The sequence below is a fragment of the Rattus norvegicus genome, chromosome 5 (assembly GCF_036323735.1).
Source record: "Rattus norvegicus strain BN/NHsdMcwi chromosome 5, GRCr8, whole genome shotgun sequence".
In the NCBI taxonomy this organism is placed as follows: Eukaryota; Metazoa; Chordata; class Mammalia; order Rodentia; family Muridae; genus Rattus; species Rattus norvegicus.
Genome location: NC_086023.1, coordinates 151,655,708 through 151,679,071, shown reverse-complemented (window position 1 = coordinate 151,679,071; position 23,364 = coordinate 151,655,708). Strand labels below are relative to the sequence as shown.

The 23,364-nt window shown below is 43.2% G+C and overlaps 1 protein-coding gene and 1 long non-coding RNA gene across 6 annotated transcripts in view; one reads left to right on the top strand and one right to left on the bottom strand.

The window, feature by feature from the left end:
- Positions 1-23,364, top strand: part of Cep85 (centrosomal protein 85) — a 47,576-nt gene that overhangs the window by 8,820 nt on the left and 15,392 nt on the right. For 3 of the 5 annotated variants that reach the window (NM_001395607.1, XM_008764156.4, XM_039110403.2), the window contains exons 2-7: positions 6,956-7,026; positions 12,092-12,244; positions 17,040-17,734; positions 20,068-20,201; positions 20,637-20,754; positions 22,590-22,775. In NM_001395607.1, the coding sequence (NP_001382536.1) occupies positions 6,972-7,026; positions 12,092-12,244; positions 17,040-17,734; positions 20,068-20,201; positions 20,637-20,754; positions 22,590-22,775 (1,341 nt within the window). In that variant the 5' untranslated portion in view covers positions 6,956-6,971. The other 2 variants (XM_039110402.2, XM_008764157.4) reach the window with 2 other exon arrangements.
- LOC134487003 (uncharacterized) lies at positions 92-3,987 on the bottom strand. Its single transcript, XR_010066671.1, has 2 exons — positions 3,687-3,987; positions 92-3,364 (listed from the first exon to the last, which is right to left on the bottom strand). It is a non-coding gene; the product is annotated as an uncharacterized LOC134487003 (long non-coding RNA).

Genomic DNA, 23,364 nt, shown 5'->3' with positions numbered 1-23,364 from the left:
ATGGTTCAGAAGACAGAGACTGAAGGATCACTGCAAGTTTGAAGTTAGCCTGATTTACATAGACCCCAAAGAAAAAAACAAAACCCTGAAATACAATTAGCATTTGTTTTATATAAACATTATAGTTTTTGAGAGGACTTTGATTGCATACACTAACAAATTCATTGGCTTTTAATATGTTCCACTGTAGATTCTAACCCATAAACATTTGATCACCCTGAAAAGAAAGATTATATGTATTAGCAGTTATTCTCTATTCCCTGCATGCTCAGCTCTTGTTCTGTTCTGTCTAGCTGTTCTAGACATTTCATATGACTGAGACCATGCAACATGTGGCTGTTGGTGTTTGGCTTCACTTAGCATGATGTTGTTTAGGTACTGTGTGCAAGTTAGGGGCCATTAATCAGCCTCAGACCATTGTTCCTCAGGAGTTAACCGCTTGTTGAGACGGACTTTCGGTGGGACCCGAGGCTCCTTGATGAGGTTTGGATAGCTGGCTAGTAAGCTATAGGGATCATTCATTCTGTCTCTACCTCTCCAGTGCTGGGATTACAGGCATGTGTCACCATGTCTAGGTTTTTATGTAGGTGCTGGGGATGGAACATAGGTCCTTATTCTTGTACAGTAAGCATTGTATTGTCCTATCAATCCTATTTCATACATATGTGTGGGATGTATATTCATATGTACAACATATTTGTATTCATATGTGTGGGTACATGGATACGTGAACATGGAAGTTAAAGGTTGATTGATGATAGGTATCTTCTATCAGTCTCTACCTTGTTAAAACTGTTTTATTCTTCTCTCAGATATTACATCCCAACTGCAGTTTTCCCCACCCGCTTCCCCCAAGTCTTTCCCCAGCACCTTCCTTCTCTCCCTACTCACAATCCAATGCCTCCCCTCAAACAAGAGCTGGCCTTCCAAGGATATCAACCAAACATGGTGTAACAAGTTACAGTAAGATCAGACACATCATAGCTGGAGAGGCAACTGAGTAGGAGGAATAGTGTCTCATACATAGACAGAAGAGTCAGGAACAGCCCCCATTCCCTCTGTTAGGAACCCAACAAGAACACCAAGCTACTCAGCCATAGCATATATGCAGAGGACATAGGTCAGACCCCTATAGGCTCCCTGATCTCTGCGAGCCTTCATGAGTTCTGGCCAGTTGATTCTGTGGGCTGTGTTCTTGTGATATCCCTAAACCCTCTGGTTTCTTCTGTCCTTCCTCCCCTTCTTCCAGGAGCTCTAGTTCTCTGGTTTGTCTAGACTGCCTGGACAGCAAGCCCTTGGGATCCTCATGTCAGTGCTTCCTTAGCACTAGGATTACAGGCATGAGTCAGCTTTTGCATGGGTTCAGAGGATTTGAACTCAGGTGCCTCAGGTGATTGCAGCCAAGCACTTAGCCAGCTAAGCTTTCTAGTTCACTTCATTCCTTTTGTAGCCAAATGATAGCCAGTTTTACAGTTATATCACAGTTATCCATCCTGTCTGTTTAATGGACTTAGGATTGTCTGTACTTTTGGATATATAATTATTTACTGTTTGTAAATAATGTTAAGGACATTCACAGGGATTCTTTGTGCCTTAGCTTTCTCAGTAGTTAGCAGTGGTCTGTTATTACCTAGTCTCTAGAGATGATTATTTAAAATGTACAGGTCAGTATGGACAGCTGTTACATGCAAGTGCTGTACCATATGAAGAGCCTGGGCATCTGAATTTTACTGCCTGAGGCATTCCTGGAATTAGTTGTAAATGGATACAGGAGGACCATTGTACAGAAGGACCACTGGGTTCCTAATACCAGTTTTAGGGGGCTCTGGGAGTTCTTTTGCCACTTTGTTCTGAATTTGAAAATCTCTTAGGATCTACTGTGGTTTCTGTTTGGTTGTTCTTTAAAGAATAACAAAATAAAATTGTTATTTTGTACCCAGTATTGGGGTTGGGGCGCCAAGAGGGACAATTAAAAGTCCAAAGTCAGCCTGAACTACATAGTAAGACCCTTTGTCCAAAAAAAAAAGTAAAGAAAAGGGCAAAAGAAGAGAGCAATGAGGGTGGATTTGGCGCTGACAGGAAGCATCACTAATGCGTGGGTGATTATGCTGTGTCATCAACTCACTGGCCATCAGTTGAATGGCTAGCTATAAATTGATTATAAGTAGCTATAAGTTGAAGATTTTGTTGTTATTATTTTTTTTTTTCAGAGCTGGGGACCGAACCCAGGGCCTTGCGCTCGCTAGGCAAGCGCTCTACCGCTGATCTAAATCCCCAACCCCTTTGTTGTTATTTTTAAGGGGTTTTGGTCTTTATTTTTATGGATGTTTTGCCTGCATGCATGTCTGCACACAATATGCATGCAGTGCCCAAAGAGTCTAGAAGAGTATGTCAAATCATCTGAGACTGGAGTTAAAACTGGTTGTTTTGAGGTACTATGTGGGTACTGGGATCCAACCTAGGTCCCCTAAAAGAGCAACCAGTGCTCTTACCCACTGACCCATCATCTCTCCAGCTGGTTTGTTTGGGAGGCTCACTGTGTGACTCAGGCTTCCTGTCTCTGCTGCCTGGGTGCTAAGCTGACACTTTATTGAAGGAAGAGTGGTCTTAGAGTGTGGTTCCATTATGCTAGTGCACAAAGTGAGTTGACCCCTTAGGTGTTGTTGCTAAGATAGCGCCGTAGAGATCAGTAAAGTACATTAATTAGTACCATAACCATCTTTTTTCCCTTTCAAAATTGAATTTCACCTCTAAGAATTATATCCTGTGAATTGTCTCAAATTATTTTGGGCACTCAAATTCAGAGTTTCTGAATTCCTGTTGTTCCCCCACCCCCCATTTTTGTTTGTTTTCCTAAGGACATCTCAAACAGTGGCATTAAAAACAACAGATCATTGTATACTTAGGGCTGGTTTGATTGTAGACTTGAGTCTACCATATTAGTGCTTCCACAAATCTAAACAATGCACCTCTTGACACGATCTTACAAAAGACAATTAGAAAAATAACTAAATTAGTTAACATATTCTTACTGTAATCTTAGACTTTGCTTAATGGTAACATTAAATTACATTGTTTGAACAAAAGAACTTAGCCACAACATCATATATAGCTGGTGTAAATACACCTTAATGAAGTCTTGAGAAGCCCATACCCATATCCTGCATGTATACAGTGGTTTTCCTATGTGTAGCTGTCTCGAGTTTCACTTAGTGCAACCTAGCCAGAGTGAAGGGCCCTGTAAAGGAGAAAGTCCACTCACTGCTGGCTACAATGCTGTCTCCTTGTTAGCATTGACAGTTGACTTCATCTTCCTCTCTTTCTACCCCTCCTTCCTTTGGTTTTTCTGGGATAGGGAAGGGCCCTGTAAAGGAGAAAGTCCACTCACTGCTGGCTACAATGCTGTCTCCTTGTTAGCATTGACAGTTGACTTCATCTTCCTCTCTTTCTACCCCTCTTTCCTTTGGTTTTTCTGGGATAGGGTCTCATGTAGCCCAGAATTTATATATATGTGTGTGTGTGTGTGTGTGTGTGTGTGTGTGTGTGTGTGTGTGTGTTTCCAGACAGGGATTCCTGGCTATCTTGGAGCTCACTCTATAGACCAGTTGGCCTCAAACTCAAAGAGATCCCTTGCTTCTGCCCCCTGAATACTGTGGTTAAAGACAAGAGCCTAGAATAGTCTTAACCTGTGTCTCCCAAATTGCAGCATTCAGGCAGGCACGGTTTAAGAAGAGCTGAATAGTCTACATCTTATTCTGAAGGCAAACAGGAGAATACTGGCTTCCAGGGAGCGAGGGTGAGGGTCTTAAAGCCCCTGGCCACAGTGACACATTTCCTCCAATGAGATCACACCTACTCCAACAAGGCCCCACCTCATAATAGTGCCACTCCCTGAACCAGGCGTATACAAACCATCCCAGCTACCTTATCTTCCACACGTGCAGTATGGCACACATAACACATCAGAATGATAATCATAGTATGAATAATTTGTAAATTTAAACATTCTTTCTTTGGTCTGCTGTCTCTGCAGTCAGGAATTAGAGGGACGAAGATAACAAGTTCAGAGTTATTTTTAGTTACCTGGTGAGGTTGAGGCCAACCTGGCATAAGTGAAACTGTTTTATGCCCGACACTCAGGTTTTACTTATCAGTGCTTTGAAAACTGCCTGGGAACTGGGGAGCTGGCTGCAGAATCATGAGGAACTGGATTCGGAATCCAGTGGGCTCAGCAGTATGCATCTGTAACCCCAGTACATCAGCGGAAAGGGGTAGTATGGTAGGCCAGTCCAGCTGAGTCAGTGTACTTCTCTTTAGTAAGAGACACTACCTCAGAAACTGTGGTAGAAAACACTAGATAACTACCTCTGGCCAACACAGATTGGGTGAGGTGACTAGCATGTAAAGGCCCTTGTCTCAAGCCCAACATCCCAGGTGTGATCCTCAGTCTGCACGTGGCAGACATACAGAACTGATGCTGAAAGTTTGTCTCTTGCTTCCACAGGTGCACTGTTGTGCACACATACGATAAATGTTAGTCATTTTATATTTATTTGTTTGTTTGTTTGTTTGTTTTTTGAGACAAGATTTCTTCTCTGTGTAGCCCTGACTGTTCTGGAATTCATTCTGTAGACTAGGCTTGCCCAAACTCTGAGATTCACCTGGCTCTGCTTCCTGTATGCTAGGATCAAAGGCGTGAGCCACTACCACCTAGCCAATTCTTTTTTAAATTTGAATTCTATGTATATGTGTGTGGTGTGTGCATATGAGGTGAGTGCAGGTGCCCATGAAGTCCAGAAGAGGGCATCTGGATCTCCTGGAGCTGGAGGTACAGTGTGCTACGATCTGCCTGACATGGGTGCCTAAAACTGAACTCAGGTCTTCTGCAAGAGTAGTACACTGACTTAACCACTGAGCCCCATTGGTTTATTTTTTGAGATATGATCTTGTTATGTATTTCCCAGGTTATGTATTTCTTGAACTTTTTGTAGTATCCAGCAGTTTTTCTATCTCAGCCTCTTGAATAGTTGGGACTACATGTGTGTATCACCATGTCCCATATTTGCTTTATTTTTGTTTTGTTTTGTTTTTGTTGGTGGTGGTTGTTTTGTTTTTTGAGACAAGGTCTCTGTAGCCTTGGTGGTCCTGGAACTCTCTATACACCAGACTGGCCTCGAACTCACAGAGATGCCTCTACCTCTGCCTCCTCATGCTGGGATTAAAGATGTTTATGTATGGGTGCTTTGTCTAGTTTTTTGTGTGCCATATGTGTGCCTACTGCCTGCCACCATCGACCAGAAAGAGAGTGTTGAATTCCTAAAGTCACAGGTAGTTGTGAGCCACCAGGGACGGCTGGGAACAAATTTGTGTCCTCTAGAACAGTGCGCTAAGTAGGCTCTCCAGCAGTGTAAAACATGAGTATGCTATTGTAAGGTAGTTATTTGTTCTCTTGCTTGTTGTATACTAATAAAATAGCCTAAAAATCTTCAAAATGATTGTATCTTTTCATATGCTAATAAGTGTTTGTTGGCTGATAGCCCCTAGGTAGTTTTTATAGTTCTTTTTGGGGGTCAGGGGTCGGGTGGGGACTATTGACCAGGGTTATTCTGCCTGCCTGTCAGAATTCTACTCTTTTTGATGGCAGTAGAGCTTAATGGGGAGCAGTCTCGGTGAGCAAATCTTTACAGGTCTTTATGAACATCCTCAGTAATCCTAAACTCCTAACTATTAGAAGGAAAGCCCTACTTTTCTTTTCTTTTTTTTTTTTTTTTTTTTTTTTTTTTTTGGTTCTTTTTTTTCGGAGCTGGGGACCGAACCCAGGGCCTTGCACTTCCTGGGTAAGCGCTCTACCACTGAGCTAAATCCCCAGCCCCAAGCCCTACTTTTCTTAACTTCCTCCAGTCCCTAGGGAATGTGGTGGGCATGCTGCTTATACCTTCCAGTCACACTGGGGCAGCACTCCTTTAGCTAAAGTCCACTTTTGTGTGACTTATATTTCCCAACCAGGACTATTTGTAAATCCTTTTTAACATCAGTTTGTCATCTCTAGCTTCTCCGTCACTAGCAAACTCAAGGGACTGTGTTCTCTTTGAAGCTCTGCAGCCCTTATTTGCCATTGGTCTATGCATCTCTTTACCTGTGTCCCTCGTAATAGCCTCTCGTTCTCCTCGTTTTCTGTTTTTGTGTTGTTTGAGGCAGCCTCATTGATTCTCGGTAATTTTGCCTTAGCTTCCAAATGTAAGATTATAGGTACGCAGTACCACACCTGGCTGTAATATCTTTATAATGAGACCATAATTTATTTTTCTAAAGAGGGTATATAGTTCTGGCTGACCTGGAATTCATTATGTAAACTAGGCTGGCCCTGAATTTGTGGTAATTCTCCTGCCTCTCCCTCATTTTTTAAAGATTTATTTATTCTATGTATGTGAGTACACTGTAGCTGTCTTCAGACACACCAGAAGAGGGCATCAGATCCCATTATAGATGGTTGTGAGCCACTATGTGGTTGCTGGGATTTGAACTCAGGTCCTCTGGAAGAGCAGTCAGTGCTCTTAACCGCTGAGCCATCTCTCCAGCCCCTGCTTCTGCCTCTTGAGTGCAGGAATTATAGATGCGTTCCATCACACCTGATCTGAACTAGTAAGTAAATGTAAAGGTTCCTTGAGTTCTGTAAACCTTTTAGCAAATAAACTCTGGGAGAGTCATGTGACATGTAGCTAGTCCGTAAGAAAGAAGCATGGGTACAAGCTGGGAATTAGGATAGCATTGGGACACCAACACACACACACACACACACACACACACACACACACACACACACACACACACACTGATGCCATCAAGATTATGGTGGGTTTTGTTTTGTTTTAGTTCCATCTAATGGGAACAGAGTTACAAATAATTTTTACAAAGGAGCTGAAAAATTCTGACTGGTTACTCTTTCATTCTGCAGTTGTCTCAGGTAACCGATGGCCATGCAAGAAAAATACCCAAGTGATAGGTCTCCTCACACTGCTTCACCGGGTGAGTAGTCAGTTTGACTTCTTCTATTTGCATATGTGTGTGTGCATGAAAATATGCTGTCCTGTGCGTGTGGAATCCAGAGGTTAACGTCTATGTCTATGAGACTTAGTTCTTAGTGACATCGGGGAGGAACAGCGTGAAACACTGTGTTTTACTCATGTGCTACTCCACAAAGATTGGAATTCTTGGATGCCTGCCATCTCTTGTACTAAGAGCTGGGCATTTATCTCTAGCTTGGATTTACAAGTTTCGAAAGCTCAGTAGATACACACTCTAGCTATATGAAGTTTGTGTATGCTAAACACACAAATATAGCAAGAGGGATTTAGTTAAGGAAGCTAATCTCAGATCAGAATAGTAAAATAACTTGATGTTTTTGAGATATTTGTCAAGAAATGACAATTTTAATTCAATTTTAACTAGACAAGTGCTTTTAAACTTCAGAGTCTCACAGTACCTGGCTCATGGTAGACCCTGGTACATTTTTGTGCTGTCTTCTTGGGTTTGATATCTTTTCTTTTCTTTCCTTCCTTCCTTTCTTTTCTTTCTTTCCATCCCTTCTTCTTTCCTTCCTTTTTTTTTTTTTTTTGGTTCATTTTTTCGGAGCTGGGGACCGAACCCAGGGCCTTGCGCTTCATAGGTAAGTGCTCTACCACTGAGCTAAATCCCCAGCCCCCTTTCCTTCCTTTTTATTTGTGTGTGTGTGTGTGCAGGTGCCAGGGAAGTCAGATAGGAACTCTCAAGAGTTGTTCTCTCCTGCCACCTTGTGGGAGCTGGGCACCAAACTCACGTTGTCAAGGTTGTGCCCAAGTGTTTCTTTGTACCCCTGAGCCTTTTTGTTGGCCAGCTTGCTTCTCACACACAGCAGGCATCATGAATAAGCATCTGGATAACTTCAGGATTCCTTCAGTAAACTGAATATTTGCCATGAGCAATGCACTATCTTATAGGTAAATTATAATTTTAATATTGTGCAAGATAGCCATTCCTGACAGAGTTTCCTGCCTTTTTCTGTTGTCTTCAGTAGCATATCTTTCAGATTAATAATGGACTTTACAACAACACAAGCACATGCACACAAAGGGCGTTTTGTTGTTGGTATGGTGGGATGATGAGGTCCTGAGGTCCTGACTGACCAGGCGTTCACTCTATGGAGCAGTGTGATCTTAGATTTGGGCAATCACTCTGTGCCACCACACCTCGATATAAAGATGCTGCTGGTGACTTTAAGCCTTAAGACTGGGTCTCATATGTACCCCAGGCTGGTCTGACACTTCATTCAGAATCAAGGATGACCCTGAAATCCTGATCCTTCTGCCTCCACCTTCCAAGTGCTGGGATTATAAGTGTCTGGCACAGCTTTGTACCAATGAGGTTTATCGGAGGCACGATTATTGCTAATTATTGTTATTAAGTGTCTGGCACTATACCTAGCTACAAAAATGTAATATAAGGGGGTTGGGGATTTAGCTCAGTGGTAGAGCACTTGCCTAGCAAGCGCAAGGCTCTGGGTTCGGTCCCCAGCTCTGAAAAAAAGAAAAAAGAAAAAAAATGTAATATAAGTAACTCAAATGGCACAAACTCACAGAGTACACATTACAATATGTCAGATAAACTGGGAATTGTAGTATAATTTTAATCCCAGCACTTTGGAGGCAAAGGCAGATGAATCTGAGTTCAAGGCCAGCCTGGTTTACAGAGCTAGTTCCAAGCCAGCCAAGCATACACAGAGAAACCTGACCTATAAAACTATATATAAATAAATACTTGGAGTGTATATAGAGCAGGCATATTTTTTTCAAATCGAGTATAACTCAAATAGTAGGAGTCCTTAGAGAAAGGTGCCTTCAGGAGAAACCAAGAATATGCACTGTGAGTAAGAGGAGGTGAGAGAAAAATGGTGACCATGCAGATGCTCTAGGCTTGACAGAACAAGGTGATTTGTGGCAAGAGAGCATTTGCCTGCTTCTAGGTCAAATAGTCTGTAGAGCCATATTTTCCAATTTCAACTTAAACTTTGGCACCTAAGTTGTACAGAGGATAAGTAGCTGCTGGTGCGTTTGTTTATGTGGATCTTCAGATACAACCTAGGAAATTCACAGTGGTTTAAAAAATTAACTGTAAGCTGTTCATGATAGTGCATCCCACTTGCAGCTCTTAGGAGACAGGGGGATTGCAGGTTCAAGGTCACCTCTGGGCTATGTGTACATCCTGAACTCAACTCAAAAGAAAAATAATATGTTTGGTTTATTTTCTTTTGATGTTGCTAAACTTTGAATCCTGAGCTTTGCAGATGCAAGCTGTTCCACTGAGCTACAAAGAGAGAAAATCATGAACAAATAAGTGAATGATTTTAAACAAGCCAGTAGTGGTCAGACACACCTGTAACACCTGTAGCCAGTAGTGGTCAGACACACCTGTAACACCTGTAACCAGCAGTGGTTAGACACATCTGTAACACCTGTAGCACCAAACTGGGGGTCAAGGCAGGAGAATCAAGAGTTTGAAGGCATAGGTGACATTATCTGAAAAACAAAAATAGTTTGGATTGAAGTCTTTCTAGAATTTGCTTTATTTTTTGCTTGCTTGCTTGTTTGTTTTGTAGATAAGAACTTTCCATGAGTCCAGGCTAGACTCAAAACTGGGAACAACTTCTTGACTTGGATTCCCAAATGCTAAGATTTTAAAGACTTTTTAAAATTAAGTATATGATGTGGGTATATGCACATGAGTACAAGTGTCAAGCCAGGCCAGGCGAGGATGACGGACTCCCTAGAGCTGAAGTCACAGGTAGTTCTGAGCCCCCCAAGTAGGTGCTGGGAACTGAACCTAGATACTCATCCAGACAGTGTGTGCTCTTAACCACTGAGCATTCTCTTTGAAGTGTTAATTTTTAGAAAATCCTAATCTAACTTGCCTAACAGTACATTCCAACAGCTTTGAAGTCGGGTTCTGTTAGTCTTTTTTTTTTTTTTTTCCTTACCTGTTCAGAAACCCGATTTTTTTAAAAATTTTTTTCATTTAAAATTTTTAAAGATTTCATGTGTATAAGTGTTCTGCCTGCATATATGTCTGTGTCAAGTGCATGCCTGGTACCCTGAGAAGCCAGAAGAACTGGAGTTAGAGATGATTGTGTACGTAGGTGCTGGGAATCCAGTCTAGGTCCCTTGGAAGAGCAGGCTCTTCAGTGCTCTTCAGTGCTGAGCCATTTCCCCAGCCCCACATGGGTTCTTTGTATTTTCCTCACTGTAACACTGGCTAGACAGGAACTTGCTATGTAGCCCTTGAACTTAATGAGATGCCTATCTCTGTGATCAGACTAGATGCACCACCACACTGACCCACCTTAACCTTTTTGGAATAACTTTCAAAATGTATCTGATTGACCTGTTGTTGGTACCCTGGTTCAGACTGGCAGTAGTTTTCAGCAAAGAACTGAAATGCCTGTTGTATGTGTGGCCTTGGGACATATGGGATAATTCACACATCACTGTGATTGAATGAGGGTTGCTACTGATAATTAGTTGGTAGAGACCAGGGATATTAAATCATTCTATGATGTGTAGACTGCATAGGCTATACATTGAAGGATATTTTAGGTCAGAATAACCTCATCCGTTGAGAACCCATGCAAAGTATGCAGTTATTAGACCTGGGCATGTATTCCATCACTCTCTTTCTGTAGACTAGATAAAGTATGGTGGCTTCAAGTTCTCAGTGTGTGTGTGTGTGTGTGTGTGTGTGTGTGTGTGTGTGTAGTGAGGCAGGACTCTATTGCCAAACCAAAAAAAGGAAAAAAGAAGAAAAAACAAATTCCCTAAAGATGACTTTTTTTTTTTTAAAGATTTATTTATTTATTACATATCAGTACACTGTAGCTGTCTTCAGACACAGCAGAAGAGGGCACCAGATCTCATTACAGATGGTTGTGAGCCACCATGTGGTTGCTGGGAATTGAACTCAGGACCTCTGGAAGAGCAGACATCTGCTAATGGCTGAGCCATCTCTCCAGCCCCCAAGATGACTTGTTTTTAAGACAGGGTCTCCCTATGTAGCCTTGACTGGCCTGGAAATAGCCATATAAATGTGGCTGTCCTTGTCCTTCTACCGTCCAAGAACAGGACTATGGGTATGTGGTGGCACTATACCAGGCTTCTTGATAGATCCTACTTGTATCTTTTAATATTTTCAGGTTTCATGTTATTTTCATTAAGAATCAGCTACCTGAGCTGAGCCCAGTGGCTCACTCTATAATCCCAGTGCCCAGGATACTGACATAAGTGGGTTGCCATGAGTTTGACACCAGCCAGTGTGATAACCATATCTCAAGAAAACAGAACATGCCTTTAATCCCAGAGTTCTAGAAGCAGAGACCGGCTCCGTAAGTTTGAGACCAGCCTAGTTGGCATACATAGCAAGTGTCAGGCTAGCCCAGGTTAGCCCAGGCTTTATTGTAAGACCATGCCTCAAAAACCAGAAGAAACTACAACAATAGAGAAATAAAACTAAGCAACAAAAATAAGTCAAGTAGCTCATGGTAGCTGAAATGCCGCTGAGAGTAAGAAAGACGTGGCCTGCTGCTGTTTTACAGGGTTAGTTGTGTGTTGTGGACACAGCCATCGGAGACAAGCCCCTGGGTTTCCCATGTACTGCTTTGTTAGCAGTCAGTCTGTTGGGAATGTTTCAGTGCTGATTAGGGTTTCAAGAACTCCACTGCAGTGCAGTACGCTCTTAGAGCATGGATCTACTGTGAGTCTTTCTATGTTGCTATGATAAGGTTTTATATGCAGGTATAATTGAGGTAGAATGTAGCTCTAGGTGTTTAATTGACTATTAAACTAAATGTTCTTGTTATACAGGCTAGCAACGCAACTGGATTAAGCACCAATTCTTTGAAAAGTGCTTATCTTGAGAAATCTTGAGCTTCAACAATGTGCATAGATAGTTATGGAATTATATTTGAAATCACCTAAATTAAAATTTACTGACCTTACACCTGAAAAAAGTGCTTAATTGAATTTCATCAGCTGGCTCACACTAAAATGAAAAATGCCTCTTGTTACAGGTTCCAATGTGATTCAAAAAGGCAGTTCTCTGGGAACCGAATGGCAGACACCAGTTATCTCAGAGGCTTTTCGGAGCCGCTTCAGCCGCTGCTCAAGCATAGCTGACAGTGGGGACACAGCCATTGGAACATCATGCTCAGACATTGCAGAGGGTAAGGTTGATTGTCAGCGTACACTGCCTTTTTCTGTTTGAATTCCACTAGTATTGTCATTTACAGGATGATCATAAGGACAGGCTCTCCAGTCATGGGTCTAAATAACCATTAATAATCTCAAGGGTGCTTCTTTCTTTTCTTATTTCTAAGATTTATTTATTTTTTATGTACATAGTGTTGTGCCTTCATCTTATGCCTATACACCAGAGGAGGACATTGGATCCCATTACAGATGGTTGTGAGCCACCATGTGGTTGGTGGATTTGAACTCAGGACCTCTGGAAGAGCAGTCAGTGCTCTTAACCGCTGAGCCATCTCGCCAGCCCATAAATCTTTTTTTAAGTGCGTATTGTTTTTGGTTTGGGGACAGTGTCTTATGTAGACCAGGCTGTCTTTGAACTTGCTGTGTGGTCAGGAGTAAGCTGACTTCCTGCTTCCATCTCCCAAGTACCTGTTACATACAGGTGTGTGCCGCCATCCCACCTTGTAATAAAAAAATAAAATGAAGCAGGAATGGTAGGAGGTAAAAACAGCTTTTATTCTCCTATTGGTAATCGTCTCGGACGCTTACTGCTTCCATCTGCTAACCTTGGCGTTGTCCTGGAAGCTTCTAGCCTCCTGTAATCTTATCTGGGCCTAGATTGTTTTCAGCCTCTGAATAAATAAGTTCACCCTTTCTTTTTCTTTCTGAGCTCTGACTGGCTGGTTCAACTCAGCTGTTTGGGCTCAAACTTCTCTCTACACTGATTCAATCTGGCTTCTCTCTCTCTGCTTCTCTTGAACTGCTCTGTTTGGCCTCAAACTAACTTTGGCACTCTGTTTTGATCTTCTACTCCTTCTCGTTCTCTGGCCCATTCTTCACCTGTGTCTAGTTTGTTCTCTCTTGAACCTGCCTCTGTAAACCTCTCCTGGTGGGAGGAGAGCACCGTAAGTTGTCCTCTGACCTCCTACAGATGCACTGTGGTGTGTGTGAGCGCATGCACACACATAATCAATTTTTTATAGTGTAATTTTTAAAAAAATTTTAAGTTTGAGGTTAACCTAGGTCACTTTGTAGACCATGTTCCAATAAAACAAAGAGGGCTCAGTACTTGCCTACCATGCATGATCACCTGAGTTGTGGCTCCACCATTTATCAGTCCTCCCGCCCTCAGGTGTCGGCGCCTGCACCACCAGTGTGTGAATATCAGGTGTAGGTCTGCAGGATTGAAAGAAAACACATACACGGGTCACCCATTTTCAGTGAGTGGCACCAAGGCTTTACTGAGATCTCCTTATATACCCGAGGCAAAAGCTGTGGAAAACAACAAGGCAGGTGAAAATCCCCAACCAGGAAAACAGGAAAAGTGGTGAAAAGTCCGGGGTCCAATCAGGGGCATAAACAGCTTCTTAACAACAACAAGCTGGCAGGCTCGGTGGGGAGGAAGGGTGCCATGGAAAATGCCAGCCCCAAATCAGGGGCTAAGAGCAGCTGCCAAGGGTGTAAACAATTTCTTGCTATAGCAGGCTGAAAGGCTCAGCGAGGGGGGAAGGAAACACCAAGGTAGGGCCAACACCCAGGCCTACATGACACTGTCTCAAAAAGGGAACAAGAATGTTAAATCTGTTTCATTTCTTTTGGGGCTAAGGGAAAGTGCTGGCCCTGAGTTTAACTTCCAGCACCACACAAGCACACAGGTTTTTTGTTTGTTCGTTTTGTTGTTGTTGTTTTGCTTGCTAAAGTCTTGGTCTCTCCTCTCCTCCTTTCCCCTCCTTTTCATTTTTGCTTTCCTTTCCCTCCCCCCCACCCCTCCACAAGGTGCTTCGTCTGTCCCAGGCTGTTCTAGGACTTATGTGTAGCCAAGGATGGCCTTGACCTTCATACCTTCCCACTCTCTGAATGTGGGTGTATGCTATACTGCCCAGTTACGCAGTGTGAGAGGTTCACCTAGGACTTCATGAATGCCAGCAGGCAGATGCACTCTACTGAACCTTGAGCCCATTGACTGAGCCACACCGCCAGCCCAACAGGCCTCAAGGATTCTATGGCACTGGGATGAAAGGCTTTTGCTATCTTGCTCAGCTTTTGCATGGGGCTGGTATTAAACTGGGCTGGCCATTCTTTCCACAGCAAGTACTTCACCATCTACACAGTCTCCCCAACCCCCCACCCCACACCTACTTTTCTGCAATATTTATTTTTATACTGTGACTCTGTGTGTTGCTGGAGATCAAATCAAGGGCTTTTGTACATATTAGGCAAGTGCTCTATCACTGGACTATACTAACCCAGTCCTATGCTGTAAGATTTTACCTTTTTTAGGTTTTAAAGACAGTGTCTCGGGCTGGAGAGATGGCTCAGCGGTTAAGAGCACCCGACTGCTCTTTCAGAGGTCATGAGTTCAATTCCCAGCAACCACATGGTGGCTCACAACCATCTGTAAAGAGATCCGATGCCCTCTTCTGGTGTATCTGAAGACAGCTACAGTGTACTTATATATAATAAATAAATAAATCTTTAAAAAAAAAAAAAAAGACAGTGTCTCATGTAGTAACTCAGAGACCTTGAAGTCTCTGTGTAGTCAAAGATTGGAAGGCAACTAATGGAACCACAGGCTCTCTCCACTCCATCCTTTCTGCTTGATTTTTCTCTTATTTATTTTTTATTTTATGAGCATTGATTGGTATGTTGCCGACATATATGTCTATATGAGGGTATCAGATCCCCTGGAACTGGAGTTACAGATAATTGTGAGCTGCCATGTGGGTACTGGGAATTGAACCTCAGTCCTCTGGAAGAGCAGCCCAATCTCTCCAGTCCCTCAGCTTGATTTTTTAAATTAGGCTTTTTAGATTTCAGAATTATGTGTTAAAGATGCCCAACCAGTCAAATCTGTGCAAATATCCCCCATTTATCTCCTGTCCCCTTCTGACATTTATAGCACTTTTGGTCCCAATTGCTTCAGAATAGAATTATTCAACCCAAAGTTGCTGGACTGAGTCAAACTGGCACTTACAACCTGTGTGGAATGTAGTTAGAGTGGATCTATCCTTAGGAATAACTGACTCTCTCCATACCATGAGCAGAGGATTGTTAGGAAGAATGAACTGGCTTTTGAGTGATAGGATATAAGGAAGAGATTTAGGATTATAGCCTTGAAATATCAAAAGCTCCATGATTTGGGGAACTGAACTGTGGCTGTGTTTTCACAAAAATCCCAAAAACTAAATCTGGAATACCTTTGAAAACCGTAGAATATAGTGCAAGTTTGAAAGTAAGTACTGCTTTTCTCTTTCAAAATGTTCTAACAGACAATTCGGACTTCAGGTGTGACTTGATGTTTTAAAGCCTGGGTCTAAGTTCATTGTTTTAGCAGTGCTTGTAGTCTCAGTGTCCTCTTTGATCACTAAGCCGTGGGAGCAGGACAGGGACCTCTTCTTCTGAGAGCTGTGGGATGGTGCTCTCGTCCCAGATCTGATCCTGAGGACATCAGATAGATTGCCAACTGGGCTTAGACTGACTGCAGTCTCCTTCAACCTTTAACTAGTCGTATTTCAGTCCTGAACTGTAAAGGCTGTTTCAGAACTTTCCTTTTTGATCCTAAGAGGCTAGTGCGTGTTGTCTTACAGAAGTTATTCTGGTTTGGGGGGATTCTGTGTGCTTGCTTGTTTGTAACAGAGTTTGACTGTGTAGCCCAGCCTGCCTGGAATTTCATCTGTAGCTCAATCTGGTCTTGAATTTGTAATCCTCCCTCCTTAGCATCTCAGGTGTTAGAGTTATCGGTTTGTACAACCACTCTAGCTTAGTTTGGTGGTGGTGGTATTGGTTTGGTTCTGTTTTGTTTTAGAATAATCTTTTATATACCACCATGATAACCTAAATATAGGAAGTTGTATACTTTACATAAGTTACAAGGGATAATTTGGATTGGATGTACTTGTTATTTGTTTTGGTTTTAGAGATGTTTTGTTTTGTTTTGAGACAGGGTCTCAGTGTATAGCTCAGGCTAGCTTTCAGCAAGCTACGTACCCCAGGTGGGCCTCAAATAAATATAAGTCCAATCTGACAAAAGTTTAAAATCATATTCTAGTACAAACAAGAAGGCAAATAGATGACAAAATACAAAACAGAAGATTTCTGTATTTACCCACGTGAGCGTGCTCAGTGTGCTAGGGTGAAACCTGAGAGTTACTAAGAATAACCTTGAATGTGCAGGCAGTCGGCTCTGGGGTGTGGGAGAGAGAACACTCCTGACTCAGATGCTGTGCTCCTGCCTGGATCCTGGGCAGTCCGTCTGTCTGTCTAGCTTCAAGGTAGTTTGGACTCACTCCTCACTTTCACTGAGGAGCTTTCGGAGCTCAGAGGGTCTGGCCCTCCCTGGAAGGAAAATTGTTTTTATTAATTTAGATTATAATTTAAATTTGTCCAGCTTCCAGAAGAGTAGGACCTATTTCATTTCCCTTAAAGTAAGTGATTTCTTTTTAAGTTTAGTTTTCAGCTTTCTCAAGTTGTCGTTTGATTTTTTTTTCTTCCTTTTTTAGGAGGCAAGGGTTTTATTCTGTAGCCATGACTGGCCCGGAACTGTCAGTGTAGCCCATACTGGTCTCAAACTCAGGATAATTCTTCTACTTCAGCCTCCAAGTGCTAGGATCATAGTCGTAAGCCACTGCTTGCAACTCCTCTCTGCTCCTTCCGGTCACTCTCTGCTTGGCCTGAAAACAAAGAATATCTGGCATTGCAACCAAACAAGAAAACTGCTTAATATTATATCCCTGTTTAATATTGACTCATGGAAGACTCTTCTCTCCACAGATTTTTGCAGCTCAAGTGGCAGCCCTTCCTTCCAGCCAATCAAAAGCCACATAACCATTCCAACAGCCCATGTGATGCCTTCCACTTTGGGGGCCTCTCCTGCCAAACCAAGCCCTACTCCTTCCGGGCCTTCTTCTGCTAAACTCCCTTTGTCAGGATTGACTGAAGGTGTGGGGATGACCAGAAATGGAGACTTCGGTGCGGTGAAGCGTTCTCCGGGCCTCTCAAGAGATTTTATGTACCTCCCTAGTGCTGCTGGAGAAAATGGGATTCAGCAGTCCTGGTTTCCAGCAGTGGGCCATGAAAGAGAGGGGGAGATGAGGAAGTTTGATGTTTCCAGTATGGAGTCTACCCTTAACCAGCCAGCCATGCTAGAGACATTATATTCAGATCCACATTACCGAGCCCATTTCCCCACCCCGAGACCGGATACCAATAAGGATGCATACAAAGTGTTGCCGGAGTCCAAGAAGGCACCAGGCAGTGGTGCAGTATTTGAGCGGAATGGACCACATGCTAGCAACAGTGGGGTGCTCCCTTTGGGACTCCAGCCTGCTCCTGGGCTTTCCAAGTCACTATCCTCTCAGGTTTGGCAACCAAGTCCCGACCCTTGGCATCCTGGAGAACAATCCTGTGAACTCAGTACTTGTCGACAGCAGTTGGAATTGATTCGGTTACAGATGGAACAAATGCAGGTAGAGAACTGTTTCTTGAATTTTACATGTTGTGTCCCTCCTTGAACTTCATAATTTTGTCTCATACACTTTAGGGTGTTTGGTTGTTTGGTCTTTTTGTTTGCGTTGTTTGTGACAGTGTTTCTCTGTATAGCCCTGGCTGTGTTATTACATTTATATGTGAGTGTATAGCCCTGGCTGTGTTATTACATTTATATGTGAGTGTGGGTTTGTGCATGTGAGTGCAGTGACCAAGAAAGCCAGAAGAGGGTGTGGATCCCCTGGAGTTGGCGTTAAAGGCACTTGTGAGCCACCTGACATGGGTACGAGGAACTGAACTCAGGTCCTCTGCGTGCACTTAATTGCAGGGTCATCTCTCTCTCTCTAGCCTACTTTGGCCTTAAGGGTTTTTTTGTTTTGTTTTGTTTTGTTTTTTAAAGATTTATTTATTTATTTATTTTATATATAAGTACACTGTAGCTGTCTTCAGATGCACCAGAAGAGGGCATCAGATCTCATTACAGATGGTTGTGAGCCACCATGTGGTTGCTGGGAATTGAACTCAGGACCTCTGGAAGAGCAGTCAGTGCTCTTTTTTTTTTTTTTTTTTAAAGATTTATTCATTTATTATGTATAAGTACACTGTAGCTGTCTTCAGATACACCAGAAGAGGGCATCGGATCTCTTTACAGATGGTTGTGAGCCACCATGTGGTTGCTGGGAATTGAACTCAGGACCTCTGGAAGAGCAGTCAGTGCTCTTTTTTTTTTTTTAAAGATTTATTCATTTATTATGTATAAGTACACTGTAGCTGTCTTCAGATACACCAGAAGAGGGCATCGGATCTCTTTACAGATGGTTGTGAGCCACCATGTGGTTGCTGGGAATTCAATTCAGGACCTCTGGAAGAGCAGTTGGTGCTCTTACCACTGAGCCATCTCTCCAGCCCCAGTCAGTGTTCTTAACCGCTGAACTATCTCTCCAGCCCGACCTTAACAAGTTTTAACTGTTAAAAAATGCAATTGTGGGGGCTGGGGATTTAGCTCAGTGGTAGAGCGCTTACCTAGGAAGCGCAAGGCCCTGGGTTCGGTCCCCAGCTCCGAAAAAAAGAACCAAAAAAAAAAAAAAATGCAATTGTGAATGAGGATGATGTTTATAGATAGGAAATGAAAATGTAGTTATTGGCCACTGAACCTGTTGGTGGTTTGATAAAAGACCAGATATGTTCTCCAAAGTAGAGAATTAGAGGGAAAGCCTAAAGACTTAGGACACCAGCACCAATCATATACTCAGATGCTGCTTGCTTTCACATACAGAACGGTATTAGTTCTCAGCACTTGAGAACTAAATAGTAGAAATTTATAGGCTTGTAGAATAAATCTGCTCAGGGTCAGCAAAAAGGTTAAACAGCAGAACTAAGGATTAAAGATCATCTTTTTTTGTTTTGTTGTTTTGAGAAAGAGTGTCTGTCTCTGTCTGTCTGTCTGTCTGTCTGTCTGTCTCTCTCTCTCTCTCTCTCTCTGTAGTCCTGGTTGTCCTAGAGCTTGCTGTCCCAGGCTGGTCTTGAACTGAAGAAAAGCCACCTGCCTCTGCTTCCCCAGTACTGGGATTAAAGGTTACCACATCCAGCCCTCAAGGTTATCTTTAAGGCCAGTGAGGTTGGTCAGCAGGTTAAGCACTGCTGTAAATCCTGGGACATGAGTTCTAGCTCCAGAACCCATGTAAAGGTAAAAGGAGAGACCCAACTCCACAGTTGTCTCCTGACATCCATCTATGTTCTCCGTCCCTTCCTCCCTGCACATCAGTATTTGAAGCTGGATGTGGTGGTATAGACCCTTCCTTGAAAACAGCAAGAGCAGGGATAGGCAGTGGCTTTGAACTCTTGGTTGGACTACCTTTTCTTTTAAGAGTGAGTACACTGTCACTGTCTTCAGATACACTAGAAGAGGGCATTGATCTGGAAGAGCAGTCAGTGTTCTTAACAGCTGAGCCATCTCTCCAGCACTCTTGGTTGGTTTTTGTTAAGCTGTCCCTGGTGCCCCCCACCCCACCACCTGTGCTACTGCAGAATGAGATGGAAGGGTATATTCTCCTTCCCTGATCTGTGAGCTCCTGATTTAATAACTAACCTTAGAAACTAGACACTTTCTGAGCAGAGAGTTTCGTTGGCACATATCTGCCTGGCAAGTTCTTTCCAGTCTTGCATCAGAGCTAAAATTATTTTTAAAACATTGGCTTTATCAGGCTGAGCCAGACTAGACCTTGACTTCCAATCCTAACTGACTACTCCTCGGGTGTTTGCAGGTACCTGTGGTCAGGCCTAAACCTCTCTTGCCTATTTATTTGTCTTCTAGCTTCAAAATGGAGCAATCTGTCACCATCCTGCTGCTTTCACTCCATCACTGCCCACCTTAGAGCCAGCACAGTGGATCAGCATCTTGAACAGTAATGAACATCTCCTGAAGGAGAAGGAGCTTCTCATTGACAAGTAAGACAGACGGACGGCAGGGGCACTAAAAGACCAGGCTCTGCTTAAGTAGGGCCCAGGCCAGGATGTGTGTGACACTCACTTAATCCCCTGGTTGAAGCCTTGCCTTTCCTCAAGGTAGAGCCAGCTTGGTCTGCATCTTACTAATGTGATAGGCCAGTCTCTGCAGGGGCTCTATGGAAGGAAGGCTTGAGGGGATTCGGAGTGGTTCATTGCAGCTAAACTTTTTCTCATTTGTCCTGCCTTTTCACAAAATAATAATGTCCAGCATACTTCAGTGGTACAGTGGTATGGTATACATAGCCGCCTTCCAAAATGTGATGTCTAGAGTCAAGGTCTGAGGGTTGTTACCTTCTATCTAAGGAAAGGGCTCATACTGTAAAGCATTCAATGTTAGTGTCAGGATTTCAGATCTGACTTGCTTGGCTTTTGCAGGCAGAGGAAACATATCTCTCAGCTGGAGCAGAAAGTGCGAGAGAGTGAACTGCAAGTCCACAGTGCACTTTTGGGCCGCCCTGCCCCCTTTGGGGATGTCTGCTTGTTGAGGCTACAGGTGAGCATGGCCCCCAGAATAACAACTCTTCTTACTATAATTTAGTATTTCCCTGGGCTTAGATATCCAGGAAATACAAAAGGAGTCAAATGACAAAGGTGTCCTGCCTTAAACTTTGCTGAACTATTGAGAGGTTAGAAAAGGCTTCAGGGGAAAGTTCAGGTGTCTCAGTATCAGAGATACTGGGAAAGCAGAGTCGAGCGATAGTTTTAGAAGTCCTTGTGTTTTCTCTGTTTGTTTGTTTGTTTGTTTGTTTGTTTGTGTGTATGGGTGGGGTTTAAAAAAGCTTTTATGTGTATGAATGTGTTGTCTGCATATGTGCACAGTATTCATGCCTGCTGCTGAGGAAGTCAGAAGAGGATGTGCAACTGCTACAAGTAATCTAAACTAGTGTGCCTCTCCTTAGCTCCTATGTGTGTGTGGAAGCCAGAAGAGGGCATCAGAGATGGCTGCAGTTAGAAATGATTGTAAACTGTTACGTGGATGCTACAGTCAAACCTAGGTCCTCCGGGAGAGCATCTAGTACTCTTAATAGCTGAGCCATCTCTACAAGCTTATAGAACTCTTTTCTTTGTTTTTTCTTTTGGTTTTTCTGAGACAGGGTTTCTCTGTGTGGTCCTGACTGTCCTGGAATTCGCTCTGTAGACCAGGTCAGCCTCTAACTCAGAGATCTCTGCCTGCCTCTGCTTCCTGAGTGCTGGGATCAGAGGTATCGATACCACTGCCCTGCATTCTTAGAAGTCTTAATCTGCAAGGCTGGTCAAATAGAGTGGCAGAGGCAGAGGCAGTTTGGAGCTCTTCTCATTTGTACTCCTTTGTATTTAGGAACAGCTTAGAGAAAACCATTTTCTCACTGGGGTCACTGTCCATTAGGATTGAGAAGGAATCTGCTTTGTAAACCAAGATTGTACCTTTTGTGTTTTTGAGTGATGAATATTAGATTATGGTATTAAGCTTTGTTCAATCCAGTAGCATCAGAGTATCAGCTACTTTACTGATGAGAACAAGGATGAGGAAAGGGAGTCAGGCCTCCAGCCTGAGTCTTAGGATGTTTGTCTGTGGTCCTTCCTCAGTGCTAGGTCTCCTTGGGTATTGCTATGGGTTTTGTTTTAATTTAATTTCTTTCTTTTTTTTTTTTTTTCTTTCTTTTTTTTCGGAGCTGGGGACCGAACCCAGGGCCTTGCGCTTCCTAGGCAAGTGCTCTACCACTGAGCTAAATCCCCAACCCCAATTTATTTCTTTTTTATGTGATGGGTATTTTGCCTGCCTGTATGACTGTACTGTGTGCCTGGTGCCCACGGAGGTCGGAAGGGGGCTTCAGATCCCCTTGAACCAGAATTATAGGTGGTTGTTAGTTGCCCTTTGGGTGGTGGTACTGAACTAGATTTGGTCTTCTGCAAGAGCAGCCAGTGTTCTTAACTAATGAGTCACTTCTCCAGCTCATAGTATTGCTGTTAAAACAGTGGTTCTCATATTTGGGTGCACGTCTGAGTCACTTGGAGGGCTTACCACAGCACAGATTACAAGGAACCGTCCTAGCATTTCTTTTTTTTTTTTTTTTCGGAGCTGGGGACCGAACCCAGGGCCTTGCGTTTGCTAGGCAAGTGCTCTACCACTGAGCTAAATCTCCAACCCCCCGTCCTAGCATTTCTGATTCAGTGAGCCAGTGAGTAAGATTTCAAAACTAAGCAAATTCCAGTAAGGAGTGATACTCTCTTGGTCCTAGAGAAGAAGCACTGCCTATAGAAGTCACTGGAGAAGGATGACACTAGCCTAGAGTGTGATGGGAAATGTGTAATAGGGGACCAGTTACATATTAAGAATGTTTTTGGCAGGAGTTGCAGCGAGAGAACACTTTCTTACGGGCACAGTTTGCACAGAAGACAGAAGCCTTGAGCAAAGAGAAGATGGAGCTTGAAAAGAAACTGTCTGCTTCAGAAGTTGAAATTCAGCTCATCAGGGAGTCTCTCAAAGTGACACTGCAGAAGCATTCGGAAGAGGGGAAGAAGCAGGAGGAAAGGGTGAGTTGAGGAACCTATGGCTCCAAACCTCTGGAGAGTCATTAGTCCTCCTTCTCTGCCACTTAGTCTGTTCCCCAACCAAGAGAAGCAATTAGGTGAGACGTCATCGGCCTCTCACACAGGGCCCATCTAGAGAAGGAACTTGACTTCTCTGCTCCAGTCAGGGAGAGTTGTACAATCCCTGACTAGCCCAGGTTCTGTCATGCTGCCAGCTCCCTGGAGGGAAACCAGCCTGGGCACAGATATATCAGATGGCACGTAGCAAGAGGTTTAAATGCCTGGGGTAAACTTAACTCCATTCAGTCTGGTATCTCTTCATCCTGCTGAAAAATAGAGAAAGATTTCATGCTTGCAGCTAGATTGTGAATTGGTCAGTGCTCTTAGAACTCCTCAGGAGAAAATTCATCACCATCAGGGAAGGTCTTTAAAATTGTGGGTTTTGGTTGGTTCTCTAATTCATAACTTTCTCCAAAAATATTCTTTTTTTTTTTTTTTTTTTTTTTGGTTCTTTTTTTCGGAGCTGGGGACCGAACCCAGGGCCCTTGTGCTTCCTAGGTAAGCGCTCTACCACTGAGCTAAATCCCCAGCC